This window comes from Anomaloglossus baeobatrachus, chromosome 4 (assembly GCF_048569485.1).
Source record: "Anomaloglossus baeobatrachus isolate aAnoBae1 chromosome 4, aAnoBae1.hap1, whole genome shotgun sequence".
In the NCBI taxonomy this organism is placed as follows: Eukaryota; Metazoa; Chordata; class Amphibia; order Anura; family Aromobatidae; genus Anomaloglossus; species Anomaloglossus baeobatrachus.
This window is the reverse complement of record NC_134356.1, coordinates 106773240-106788022: the sequence shown is the minus strand read 5'-3', so window position 1 is coordinate 106788022 and position 14783 is coordinate 106773240. Positions and strand designations below refer to the sequence as shown.

The following is a 14783-nucleotide window of genomic DNA, read 5'->3' as shown; positions in this document are numbered from 1 at the left end:
CTACAGTTAGGTCCAGAAATATTTGGACAGTGACACAAGTTTTGTTATTTTAGCTGTTTACAAAAACATGTTCAGAAATACAATTATATATATAATATGGGCTGAAAGTGCACACTCCCAGCTGCAATATGAGAGTTTTCACATCCAAATCGGAGAAAGGGTTTAGGAATCATAGCTCTGTAATGCATAGCCTCCTCTTTTTCAAGGGACCAAAAGTAATTGGACAAGGGACTCTAAGGGCTGCAATTAACTCTGAAGGCGTCTCCCTCGTTAACCTGTAATCAATGAAGTAGTTAAAAGGTCTGGGGTTGATTACAGGTGTGTGGTTTTGCATTTGGAAGCTGTTGCTGTGACCAGACAACATGCGGTCTAAGGAACTCTCAATTGAGGTGAAGCAGAACATCCTGAGGCTGAAAAAAAAGAAAAAATCCATCAGAGAGATAGCAGACATGCTTGGAGTAGCAAAATCCACAGTCGGGTACATTCTGAGAAACAAGAAATTGACTGGTGAGCTTGGGAACTCAAAAAGGCCTGGGCGTCCACGGATGACAACAGTGGTGGATGATCACCGCATACTTTCTTTGGTGAAGAAGAACCCGTTCACAACATCAACTGAAGTCCAGAACACTCTCAGTGAAGTAGGTGTATCTGTCTCTAAGTCAACAGTAAAGAGAAGACTCCATGAAAGTAAATACAAAGGGTTCACATCTAGATGCAAACCATTCATCAATTCCAAAAATAGACAGGCCAGAGTTAAATTTGCTGAAAAACACCTCATGAAGCCAGCTCAGTTCTGGAAAAGTATTCTATGGACAGATGAGACCAAGATGAACCTGTACCAGAATGATGGGAAGAAAAAAGTTTGGAGAAGAAAGGGAACGGCACATGATCCAAGGCACACCACATCCTCTGTAAAACATGGTGGAGGCAACGTGATGGCATGGGCATGCATGGCTTTCAATGGCACTGGGTCACTTGTGTTTATTGATGACATAATAGCAGACAAGAGTAGCCGGATGAATTCTGAAGTGTACCGGGATATACTTTCAGCCCAGATTCAGCCAAATGCCGCAAAGTTGATCGGACGGCGCTTCATAGTACAGATGGACAATGACCCCAAGCTTACAGCCAAAGCTACCCAGGAGTTCATGAGTGCAAAAAAGTGGAACATTCTGCAATGGCCAAGTCAATCACCAGATCTTAACCCAATTGAGCATGCATTTCACTTGCTCAAATCCAGACTTAAGACGGAAAGACCCACAAACAAGCAAGACCTGAAGGCTGCGGCTGTAAAGGCCTGGCAAAGCATTAAGAAGGAGGAAACCCAGCGTTTGGTGATGTCCATGGGTTCCAGACTTAAGGCATTGATTGCCTCCAAAGGATTCGCAACAAAATATTGAAAATAAAAATATTTTTTTTGGGTTTGATTTATTTGTCCAATTACTTTTGACCTCCTAAAATGTGGAGTGTTTGTAAAGAAATGTTTACAATTCCTACAATTTCTATCAGATATTTTTGTTCAAACCTTCAAATTAAACATTACAATCTGCACTTGAATTCTGTTGTAGAGGTTTCATTTCAAATCCAATGTGGTGGCATGCAGAGCCCAACTCACGAAAATTGTGTCACTGTCCAAATATTTCTGGACCTAACTGTAACTAGTCTTTGCTTCTCCGGCCATGCAGCTACCATGCCCCAGCTACAGAGAGGCCTAAGCTACCCACTACAAATTGCGTACAATGGGACAGACTCGCAGTCCAGTCGATGCAACATGGGTTCACTCCCAGGGGTTCAATGCTGTGGTCCTTGTTGGTGCGCCCTTCTCCTTGCAGGGCAGGGGGTGAACGCTTCTCCTTCCTCAGTATTGCCATCCTCAGGAACGTCTTAGTCCGACTCGCTACGTGGTCTTCAGAGTACTCTTACAATCCACCTCGCAGTACCTCTCACAGCCGGGGCTGCACCTTTTCCCAAACCACCACTCTCCAACCAGAACACAGACATGTCTCCTCTCTCTAGCAACCCGACTGTTCCAGTTCCCGCCTAAACTCCTCTCCCGTTTTTTTCTATTCTTCTGACCCTTTTTTGGTGGCGGGTCAGTCCACGTTTACAGTTCAGAGGGGGAGCCCTGGCTGAGCCTGCCAGTCCATAACATGAAGAATAAAGGGAAAAGTAGACAAGGCACTCCCAAAATGCTTTGCATGAAAATTTATTTATGTGCTTTATAACGTTTTCGGTCCTATTTGGACCTTCATCAGTAGCACTGTACAGAAAAAAAATAAACATAATATTTTTACAATAAGAAAAATAAAAATTGATATCCAAACAAAGAGAAAACATACAGACAATATTTACAAAATTTCATATATGTATCTGGTATACATGATTCACAATATTAAAATTCATATTGGAAAGATATGAAAGAAAAAATGAAAGAAAAAAAGGGGGAAAGAAAAAAATGTAGAAAGGAACTAGAAAAAGAAGGATGAGGAGGCAGAGGGCAGAGATCAAGAGAATCTCAAAATGGAGGAGATAAAAAATAGAGCAAAGAGAAGGAGGGGAAAAGGAAAGAGAATTCAATTCATGTATTGCATTAGAAAGCAAGGAAAAAAAAGGGGTTAATATAAAGGAAGAAAAGATTGGAGAAAGGGGAAACAAAGGTAGTGTAGGAGCACGTGTAAAAAGACATAGGGGGTGTATATGATAGTGAAATGGAGGTCACAACTGAATTGTGATGTTATTATGTAGGGGAGTGTTGGAGATATAGGTTGAAATGTGTGTGGGAAAGATATTCTATACTATAATGAACGTGAACGGGCAACAAGATGTGCATATTGCTGTTTGAAAGGATAGTTTGTAATGTGTATATGTAATGTAATAGTCTATGTGTTTGTAGCGACAAAGGTATGTAGGAGAGATAAAGAACAGGGATGTGGCAGAAAAAGGTGGAAGACCAGCAGATAAAGTAAAGAAAAAGGAGTGAAAAAGAAAGAGTGGAGGAAAAAAAAGAGGGGGTAAAGAAAAAGGAGTAAACCAAAGGCTCAGAGAGAAAGAACAAGAAACTAATATAGTAAGTGAGGGCAGGAGCGGTGAAGACGCAAGTGAACTTACCATATGTAGTGAACAAGGTGTACGTGGGCTGTCAGGCGTGGTATCCACCGCTGCATGGGGGCTGCCATGACAGTTGTCACATGGGTTGGATTTAAATGTTACACTGATTGGGGCGGTGCCTTGTAACAGCATGGGGCCGCGCGTGCGTAGTGGAGACAGTGCAGGGAACTGAAGGCACTGATAACAGCGCATGCGTGCAGACTCCACATTTGGCTGGGAGTCCAAGACGAGTGAAGTAAGCGCCTGCGTTAACGGGGAATGGTGACAGGGAGATTTTTTTTTTTTTTTTTCTTTCCCCCTTTTTTTCTTTCATTTTTTCTTTCATATCTTTCCAATATGAATTTTAATATAGTGAATCATGTATACCAGATACATATATGAAATTTTGTAAATATTGTCTGTATGTTTTCTCTTTGTTTGGATATCAATTTTTATTTTTCTTATTGTAAAAATATTATGTTTATTTTTTTTCTGTACAGTGCTACTGATGAAGGTCCAAATAGGACCAAAAACGTTATAAAGCACATAAATACATTTTCATGCAAAGCATTTTGGGAGTGCCTTGTCTACTTTTCACTTTATGGCTTTGGAACCTAAAGTGCACCCCAATATCTTGTTGACACACTGACAGGAGGTGCCATCCTTTTTCTTACCATAACATGAAGAATAACAGAGAAGCACACTGTTTTGAAATCCCAGTACCATTCTACCATATTGTAGGGGCGATACCTCCTATACTTTTAATATGAGATGGGCTTCCTGGCAAGAATCCGCAACCTAATAGTTTTACCCCAATTTTGCTAAGTCGGGTCCTTTAGGATGCCATTAAAAACACTTATTAGCATATTTTAAAATAAGTGTCTTTAATGTAAAATGTTAAATTATGAAGCGATCTGATTGCTAGTAGGGGTCTGGAAGATATTACGCTCAATGTGGATCATTGGGGTTTATATTATTGCTTTCCTGTGGATCATCGGGGATATACAAGGTTGAATAACTTGTATATTTGTACCCACTAATTATGAAATAGGATCAATAGCTGGATCTTCTGATATTGCAAGGCACCACTAGCTGAAACAACAGCAATGGTCCTATCCAGTCTGCAGATTGGTATATTTTCTGTCCTAGGTATACTTTATCTGTATCAAGGCTTTAAATTAGTTGCTTTGTTTAACCCCTGCCTGGTACCATGGGGTCAATGTGACCCCATGCAGACTGGTACCAGACAAGGCTTATAATGTACGCATTACATCAGACTGAGCATGAATCCTAAGATTTCATTTATCTTGACTCAGATTGAGTTTTCTTAGATTGCGTGTTAAATGAAAGGCTGCCTGTCACACCATGGATTTGAAGCACCGTCCTTAAAAAATCAATAGAAATACCGAAGTAAGGAAAATGATAAATGAAAAACATACAGTGTCTAACACTCGTCTAACACTCGTGTGCTTTATTTTACAGAGTGCTGTATGGAAATAAGATCACAGAAATCCCCAAAGGACTTTTTGATGGCCTTGTATCTCTCCAGTTGTTGTGAGTGTTATGATTATATATCTTCTTATTTAGTCTTACTCTTCTACAGCTGTAGGTTCGTGAATTCATAGCCCTGTAAACCTAAAACTACAGAAGAAAAGGAAACTATTGATCTTATCTCGTAGAGGATTGAATATTTCGATGCTGAAATAATAAATCTCCAACACATTTTCACCTGCTACAAGACTTAGAAAAGGCTTTTTTACAAGTGGAGGCTAATCTTAGATTCCTCGAGACGCCTCACACTGACTGCATGTAGAATTACCATAGATAAAGGAAGGCCACGGTTCAGATATATCGTACGTATGCCGTGTTCTGTGGACAAAATGTTCTACTGATGATAAAAACAATAAGCTTAGCGTTTACAAAGTACATTTTTTTTCTTCCATTCTTGTGTTTTACATGCACTGGGAGTGGCTTCCGTAGGCACATAAAAGATAAAATGGCAATATGTATGCTGGTTATAGAAAAATGCTGCTGCCACAGCGTTATTTATGTCTACATAAACACTTTATGGGACCGATGTTCTGGTTAATGAACAACTATTCTATCTGAAAATGACAGATATTATCTCACACTGGGTGAGATCTCGCTGCATGATTACAAAATGTTACCTGCATTTGTCATTGACAAGGTCAGAGTAGTGATTGACTTGGGTGATTAAAGGGATCTCCTAATGTCTGTAGTCTGTAATGACATTTGGTTATATCCAAACATGAAACCTCAAGATATTATATATATATATATATATATATATATATATATATATATATATATACAGTACTGACCAAAAGTTTGGACACACCTCATTCAAAGAGTTTTCTTTATTTTCATGACTCTAAAAACTGTAGATTCACATTGAAGGCATCAAAACTATGAATTAACACATGTGGAATGAAATACTTAAAAAAGTGTGAAACAACTGAAAATATGTCTTATATGCTAGGTTCTTCAAAGTAGCCACCTTTTGCTTTGATTACTGCTTTGCACACTCTTGGCATTCTCTTGATGAGCTTCAAGAGGTAGTCACCGGAAATGGTTTTCTAGAGTCTTGAAGGAGTTCCCAGAGATGCTTAGCACTTGTTGGCCCTTTTGCCTTTACTCTGTGGTCCAGCTCACCCCAAACCATCTCGATTGGGTTCAGGTCTGGTGACTGTGGAGGCCAGGTCATCTGGCGTAGCACCCCATCATCCTCGAGGTGTGTTTGGGGTCATTGTCCTGTTGAAAAATAAATGATGGTCCAACTAAACGCAAACCGGATGGAATAGCATGCCGCTGCAAGATGCTGTGGTAGCCATACTGGTTCTGTATGCCTTCAATTTTGAATAAATCCCCAACAGTGTCAACAGCAAAGCACCCCCACACCATCATACCTCCTCCTCCATGCTTCATGGTGGGAACCAGGCATGCAGAGTCCTTCCGTTCACCTTTTCTACAAAGACACGGTGGCTGGATCCAAAGATCTCAAATTTGGACTCATCAGATCAAAGCACAGATTTCCACTGGTCTAATGTCCATTCCTTGTGTTCTTTAGCCCAAACAAGTCTCTTTTGCTTGTTGCCTGTCCTTAGCAGTGGTTTCCTAGCAGCTATTTTACCATGAAGGCCTGCTGCACAAAGTCTCCTCTTTATAGTTGTTCTAGAGATGAGAAGGTGTGTCCATATTTTTCGTCTGTACTGTATATATTGCTCAAAAAAATAAAGAAAACACCAGAATACAAAATCCTTGATTAAGTGTTCCCTTTATTTTTTTGAGCAGTTTTATTACTTTCTGCAAAGTCAAAAGTTTCCATAAATGTCATTAGCTTTTGGTACCATTGCCCTTAAACTGTATGACTTAGGTCAAGACATTTTTGATCTCCTTCCACAAGCTTCTCACAATAGATGGTAGAAATTTGGGCCCATTCCTCCTGACAGAACTGGTGTAACTGAGCCATGTTTGTACACACCTGCCTTTTCAGCTTTGTCCATAAATTTTCAAAAGGATTGAGATCAGAGTTTTGTGATGGCCACTCTGTTTGTTATCCGTAAGCCACTTTGTACCCAGTTTGGCAGTATGCATCAGGTGATTGTCCATTTGGACCACCCATTTCCCCACAATCTTTAAGTTTCTGGCTGATGTCTTGATATGTTGCTTCAGTATTGCCACACAATCTTCTTTCCTCATCATACCATCTATTTTGTGAAGTTCACCAGTCCCTTTTTCAGCAAAACAACCCCGGATCAGGATGCTGCCACCCCCGTGTTTCACAATTTGGCTGGTGTTCTTAGGCTTCAAAGCTTCTTCCTTTTCCTTCAAACATAACAATGGTCATTATGGCCAAACAGTTACATTTTAGTTTTGACAGACCATAGTACATGTCTCCAAAAATTAAGATCTTTGTTCCTGTGTGCATTTACAAACATTTATCGGGCTTTTTTATGTTTCTTTTGGAGTAACGGTTTCTTTCTGGCAGAGTGGCCTTTCAGCCCATGTTGATACAGTACTCGTTTCACTGTGGATAATGACACAATTTTACCAGCTTCCGCCAGCATCTTCACAAGGTCTTTTCCTTTTGTTCTTGGGTTGATATGCACGTCTGTCCAACGCATGATCAGAAGCTTCCAAAAACATGACATCATTATATGGGCTGTCCAATATTGTTACATAGTTACATAGTTACTTAGGTTGAAAAAAGACCTAGGTCCATCTAGTTCAACCTTCCTCCACCAGTTCTACATTTAGTCACTAAGTCATTTATAACCAACAATGTTTTGTGTACTGAGGAAATCATCCAGCCCTTTTTTAAAAGCTGTTATAGTATCTGCCATTACTACCTCTTGTGGTAGTGTATTCCACAGTCTGACCGCTCTAACTGTAAAGAACCCTTTCCTATTTAGGTTTCGGAATCGCTTTTCTTCCACTCGCAGTGAGTGCCCCCTGGTCCTTAGTACTGTCTTTGGAAGGAATAAGTCATGTGCCAGTCCTTTATATTGACCACACATGTATTTATACATATAAATGAGATCTCCTCTGAGACGTCTTTTTTCTAAGCTAAACATATCTAACTTTTTCAACCTGTCATCATATGGGAGGCCTTCCATTCCTTGTAATAGTCTAGTTGCCCGCCTTTGAACTGACTCTAACTTCTGAATGTCCTTTTTAAAATGTGGAGCACAAAACTGGATCCCGTATTCCAGATGTGGCCTTACAAGTGATTTATAGAGGGGTAACAATACGTTGGGATCACGGGATCTAATCTCTCTTTTTATACACCCTAAAATCTTGTTTGCTTTAGCAGCTGCTGCTTGACATTGAGTGCTGCTAATCAGCTTATTTGTAATGAGAATACCCAAGTCCTTCTCCTGTTCTGTAGTCCCGAGTTTACTTCCATTTAATGTATACGCAGCTATAGGATTACTCCGTCCTAGGTGCATTACTTTACATTTATCAACATTAAATCTCATTTGCCAAGTATCTGCCCATTCTGACATCTTATCCAGATCTTTTTGTAATATTGTACTATCCAGGTCAGTTTTTAATATCCTACATAGTTTGGTGTCATCGGCAAAGACTGACACTGTACTATCAATCCCATCCACAAGGTCATTAATAAAGAGAGTAAAAAGAATCGGTCCAAGCACAGATCCCTGCGGCACCCCACTGCTGACTATAGCCCATTTAGAGAATGTACCATTTATGACTACTCTTTGTTTCCTATCTTTTAGCCAATTCCTTACCCAGTTGCATATTGTGTCCCCTAGTCCTTGCTTCTGGAGCTTTAGTATAAGGCTATTATGTGGTACAGTATCAAATGCCTTTGCAAAGTCCAAATAAATCACATCAGCTGCATTACCAATATCCAGGTTTGAACTTACCCCCTGATAGAACCCCAACAGGTTGGTTAGACACGACTTATCTTTCATGAATCCATGCTGTTTGTCAGTTATCATATTATTTTCTGCAATATATTTTTGCATGTCATCCCTTAAAATGCCCTCAAAAACTTTGCATACTACTGATGTCAGGCTTACTGGACGGTAGTTGCCTGGATCTACCCTCTTACCTTTCTTAAATATCGGTACCACATCAGCAATCCTCCAATCCTGAGGCACCAACCCTGTTACAAGTGACTCTAAAAATATGAGATACAGCGGTCTGTCGATTACGGAGCTCAATTCCCTCAATATTCGTGGATGAATGCCATCTGGCCCTTGGGATTTGTCAATGTTTAATTTACTCAGACGTAGGCGTACTTCATCTTGTGTTAAATTAATTATATCGGGTGGTGGACTTTGATTTTTCACTTGTTGAATGATCCCTGGTACAGTCAGTTCCTTGGTGAATACAGATGAGAAATGCCTATTTAATATCTCAGTCTTTTGTTTGTCCTCTATAACTAACTTGTTATTATATTTTAAGGGGCCGATACTATCCTTTGTTTTCCTTTTGGCATTAATGTATTTATAAAAGATTTATAAAAGATTTTTTTGTTTAAAGGCATAGTACTCTTATGCCGGCATCACACGGGGCGATCTATTGTGCGATCACACGAGCGATCATACCCGCCCCCGTCGTTTGTGCATCATGGGCAATTAGTTGCCCGTGGCGCACAAAGTCATTAACCCCCCGTCACACTCACTTACCTCCCGGGCGACGTCGCTGTGGGTGGCGAACATCCTCTTCCTGACGGGGGAGGAACGTTCGGCGTCACAGCGATGTCACACCGCAGCCGGCCAATAGAAGCGGAGGGGCGGAGATGAGCGGAACGTAACATCCCGCCCACCTCCTTCCTTCTGCATTGCCGGCGGGCCGCAGGTAATCTGCAGTTCATCATTCCCGGGGTGTCACACGGAGCGACGTGTGCTGCCATGGGAACGATGAACAACCGGAGCACAGAAGGAGGACCTTCTATTTTGAAAATGAACGACGTGTCAACGAGCAACGATAAGGTGAGTATTTTTGTTCGTTCACAGTCGTTTGGAAGTGTCACATGGTACGATATATCAAACGATGCCGGATGTGCGTCACTAACGACGTGACCCCGATGACATATCGCACGATATAGTGTATGTAAACTTTTGACTTTACATAAAGTAAGAAAAATGCTTTAAAACATGCTCTCTTTCATAATTTTGGCATTTGGTAAATACATATATTTTGGTAATCCTGATTGACCTAAAACGGGAAAGCTTTATCCTTTCAACTGTATATCAGGTATGAACCACCCATATGGATCATACCTAAAATAATCCAGGTGATGAAATAGCCCATTACAATCTCATTCTCTTTCTTTTGCCATGCTGACTCTTGGCTCTCTCTCTCTTTCTCAGCACTCTCTCACCTCTCTCTCAGTACTCTCACTTTCTTGGCACTATATATATTTATATATATACAAGTGTCATTATTTACCCCAAACTTGGCCACACTAAAGAAGCAATGTGTGAAAACTCAGTACATCACATGAATCAATAGCTTGTAGAACAACGTTTAGATGCAAATCTTTTCCTATTTAACTTTATCCCTCACATTGTTATGGAGAAATTTTGGCCCTCTCATCATTACAACATTGAGAAAGAGATTACGCACCCTCCTTGGATCAAGTGCCAAGTCTCAACCCCTGCCGATGTTTGCTATTGTCTGCAGAGTTGATAGCATGTTGACAGCACTGCAGCCAATCGGTAAGCTCAGCATCTCGCGCAGAGCCTTTGAGCTCACTGATTGGCTGCAGCACTGTAAACTCAGTTTGTATGTCTATCAGCACACAGGTTATTAGGTGAATTTGCATATTACTATACACTGGCCTCACTATATAATTAAGAAGAGTTTCATACATCCAAGTTTCAAGGTCTGTCTTTAGACCATAATTTACAGAATGGTCATTGGTCTCCTGTCCTGACCTAAACTCAGCAGCCATGAGGTCAGTAGACAACGCAGCCTGTCCGTGCACGGATAGTGAAACTCAAGTGCGTTAAACCGGCATAAGGCTGTGCTCCTATCTTGGATCTTTTTTTTGCCTCTGCCTTATGTATTTATTAAATGGAGGCTGTGATAGATGCCTATCATAGTCTATCATGGCATTTATATATTGTAAATGTCATGAAAACCTCATGACATACAATAAATGGATGTCTTGAAAAATGTGAACAGTGGTATTGTTATGATGTTAAAAAATGTATACTGGTCTGTAGACTTTTTTCTTTTACTTTTCCATGGTGGAAGGAAAGCGCAATCACTTGTGCAATTCCTTCTTCCTTTTTTTTTACTACACTAATAAATAATGGTCAGATAAAGACCAAAATGATTTTTTTTTTCTTCCATCTGACTAATGGACCCCATGGACATATTTGTCAAAAGCATGATGTGAATGGGTCTGTAAGTCACAAAAGAACAATTCTAATCATCGTCTCCTAACAGAATGGAGCAAATGTGAACAGGTGAAAGCTGCAGTGACAGCATTATATAAAGAGTCCATCAGCACAATGTGTGCACCAAGCAATATTCATACATTGAATATATGAATATTAAACTGCGTTACTATCATATAGACTACACTTATAAAACGAAGGTATTGAAACATACAATTTGGCCAATTTGTGTGTGCCCACCAGCCATGACAAGGTGCATAATTTTTTTTATGAGACCCCAAGTCGATTAAACTTACCTCTCCTGGGCAAGGCCGACAAATTTAAAGGGTAGGTAGGATACAGCTTTAATTGAAAATAGGAAATGTGTGCTACAAAAAAAACAAATCTGACCTAACAGAATGAAGCAAATGTTGGCAAGAAAATAAGTAATGGCTGCTGTATATACATATCTAGGAGTTCAGCATCAGCACACTGTGTATACCAAAATATATGCAAACATTGTATATAAATATTATTTTCATTACTGCCATATAGAATATACTTCTAAAATGTAGGTAGTTATCACAAAAAATTGCTCAATAGCCTCAACAAGGTGTACTTTTCTTTGATGGGACTCCAATCTTTTTTTTTTGTATCAAATATAATTCTTCTGGGCCAAAAGACTACTAGAACAAGTTTAAAAGGCAAGTTTAATCCAGCAATATTTTAAACTGTTTTAGATTGATTGGATGAGTACTCTGCCAACTATGAAGTCAGTCACCACCTCCAACTGTATACTACAAAGGAACGGATCTCCATGAAATTCTGTTTCCAGAGCTTAATGTAAATGTAAAGTGGAGACATGTAGGGACTGACAGTCTTCTCTCCTGATCTCACTGCAGAGTTGTGTTTGCTTACCCCCAAAACTTCTTTAATCCTTCATCTCACAGACAGTCAGCATGGGGGTGGGCCAGTACAGCAGAGCTGAGCTTTGTCTCATTGTTTCTTTTACTCACTTACAGTATATAGTGCCATTCACTCCTCAGTGCTGTACAGACATGATCATCACTGTCCCTAAGCAATAATTGCCTATCAACATGTCTAAATGTGTCTGCAGTTACAGAGGCGTCTGTAATGTGACAATGTTCAGCTCTGCTGTACTGTGTGAGGCCTCCGTCATACTCACGTGCCTCCAATACGTGTGTGCCTTTTTTTTCACGTACCGGAGACACGGGCCCACGTGTTCCTATGTTTTGTTATTGTTTTGGACACACGTAAGTATTTAGGAACGGAACGTGTGTCTGTTCCGTACTTACGTGTGTCTTTTTTAAAACCGCTGACATGTCCGTGTTGCTCCAGCAGCACGGGTGTCACACGGCCCGCACCCGTACCACACGGATGTAGTGTGGATGCGGGCCCGTGTGACACGCGTCGGAGAAACACACGTGTCAGTGTAAAAATAAAAAAAACACATACTCACCTCCACCATACCTGCAGTCTCTGCCGCGGCTGTCCCCTGTATCCGTCCCCCAGTGAATTTGAACAATGCTTCTCCTTCACTGGGGGGCGGAAGCAGCGTCAGCGGGGCGTGGCTTTGGCCGGACGCTGTCATTCAGCACCACAGACAGCGCCGGATGATGCAGGTAAGGCGGGGCTTTCCGTTCTCCGTGTGTTATAACGTATAACACATGGAGATCACATACGTGCCACAAAAACGGCACACGGGGACAAAAGCACCCCTTTAACACGTACGTGACAAAAACGCAACGTTTTGTCACGTAAGTGTGGCAGAGGCCTAAGTTGTAAGACACAACCCTACACTAAGATCAAGAGAGTAGAATGGCAGTTATTAAGTCTTACATTGGTAATGCAATACATTTCTGGTAGAAATACTTCATTTTCTGGAACAATTTAAAGGTGCTAACATTTTTACCCATGACTATATATAGTGCCAATCACTCCAAAGTCCTGTACTGACATGATTATCACTGTCCCCAATCTAAATTCCCTAACAGTATGTGTTTGAAGTGAGGGAAGAAACCAGAGTACCTGGAGGGAACCCACACAAACCAGCAGAAAACATGCAAACTCCTTGCACATGTTGGTGGGATTTGAACCCAGAAACAGAAAGCTGTGTTAGCTACTGAGCCACCATGCATTCAATTGCAAACACATCTACAGTTCTGGTTCTACTATCAGTGTAGTCAGTACAGCTTTTTCCTTTTCCCCCACACTGACTGCCTGTAAGGTGGGAGCTGAAAAAGTGTTAGTGTTGCTAGCTGTGCTGCAGAGCAGAGTTGAGGCTGATTAAAACTAGGAGAGGAGAGCGGCAGATACAGAGGTGTTTGTAATGCCACAGCCTTCTGATCTGCTGTACTGTTTATTGTAACACACAGCCATGTTCTAAGATCAATAGAGTAGACTGTCAGTTATTATGTCTTACATTATTAATGCCATCTTTGATTTAAAATAATCTCTAGATGCAGATTCTAAATAAAATATGTGTCTGGCACAGAGATCATAACTGCTCAACCCAAGTGATTTTTCGTTGTTTTTATTTTCATTTTTTTTGCTCTCCTAAGAGCCGTAACATTTTTCATTTTTCTATCAATCTTGCCATATAAAGGCTTGTTTTTTGCGGGACAAGTTGTACTTTTAAATGAAACCATAACTTTTACCATATAGTGTACTGGAAAACGGCAAAAAAAAATTCCAAATGCGTAAAAATTATAAAAAAAGTGTGTTTGCATGACTGTGTTTGAGATATTTTATTCACATTGGTCACTATATGGTAAAACTGATGTGTTGGTGTGATGCCTCAGATCCGTGCGAGTTTGTAGACACCAAACATGTATAGGTTTACTTTTATCTAAGGGTTAAAAAAATTCAGACGTTTGTCGAAAAAAGTTTTGCACCAGTTTCTGAGACTCGTATTGTTCTCATTTTTCGGGATATGGGGCTCATTGACAGCTTATTTTTTGCGACTCGAGCTGTCGTTTTTAACGGTACCATTTTTGTGCAGATGTTATATTTTGATCACCTCCTATTGCATTTTGCGCAAAATTTGCGACAACCAAAAACCATAATTTTGGCTTTTGGAATTTTTTTGCCGCTACGCCGTTTACCGATCAGATTAATTGATTTTATATTTTAATAGATCGGGTGTTTCTGAATGTGATAATATTAACCCTTTGATTTTCAATGGGGCGAATTGGGGGTGATTTGAACTTTTTAGTTTGTTCATTTTTTTTTAAACTTTTTTTTACTTTTTGTTTTTTATTTTACTAGTCCACCTAAGAGGCTGTAAGGATCAGCAGTCTGATTGCTCATTCATTTCTCCTGCTCAGAGCTGTACAGCTCAGGTCAGCAGAAATGCTTGTCTTCTGCTACCGCTAACTCTCTGCCAGCGGTAACAGGAAGAGTCATCACATGAAACTGTGCTACCATGACAACCATCGTCTCCCCGTGATCATGTCATGGGGCTTTCAATGGTGCCAGATAAGTGCGTGTTACCCGCTGCTGTGCTTTAAATCGAGTTGTCATATTTTAAGGGATTTAAGGGGTTAACAGGTGCGGGTGGATCATGACATGTGCATGGGTCGCCGCTGGCTCACTGCAGCAGCCAGTCGTGATTACACCTTCATGATTTTGGATGTACCTTTACATCCTCAGTCATGAAGGGGTTAGCAAAAATGCAGGTTTCTCTGGAGTAAGACATTGCACCACAAATATCAGGGTATCATTTTATTTGACTCTCTATGACCTTCATGGCCATTTAGGCAGATTAGTAAGGTTGATCCTACCAAGAGATTACTT

At 40.4% G+C, this 14783-nt stretch overlaps 1 protein-coding gene across 3 annotated transcripts in view; it reads left to right on the top strand.

The window, feature by feature from the left end:
• SLIT3 (slit guidance ligand 3) overlaps positions 1-14783 on the top strand; it is an 878603-nt gene that overhangs the window by 624692 nt on the left and 239128 nt on the right. For all 3 annotated transcript variants that reach the window (XM_075344498.1, XM_075344497.1, XM_075344499.1), the window contains one exon: positions 4570-4641. In XM_075344498.1, the coding sequence (XP_075200613.1) occupies positions 4570-4641 (72 nt within the window). The remainder of the gene's footprint in view (positions 1-4569; positions 4642-14783) is intronic.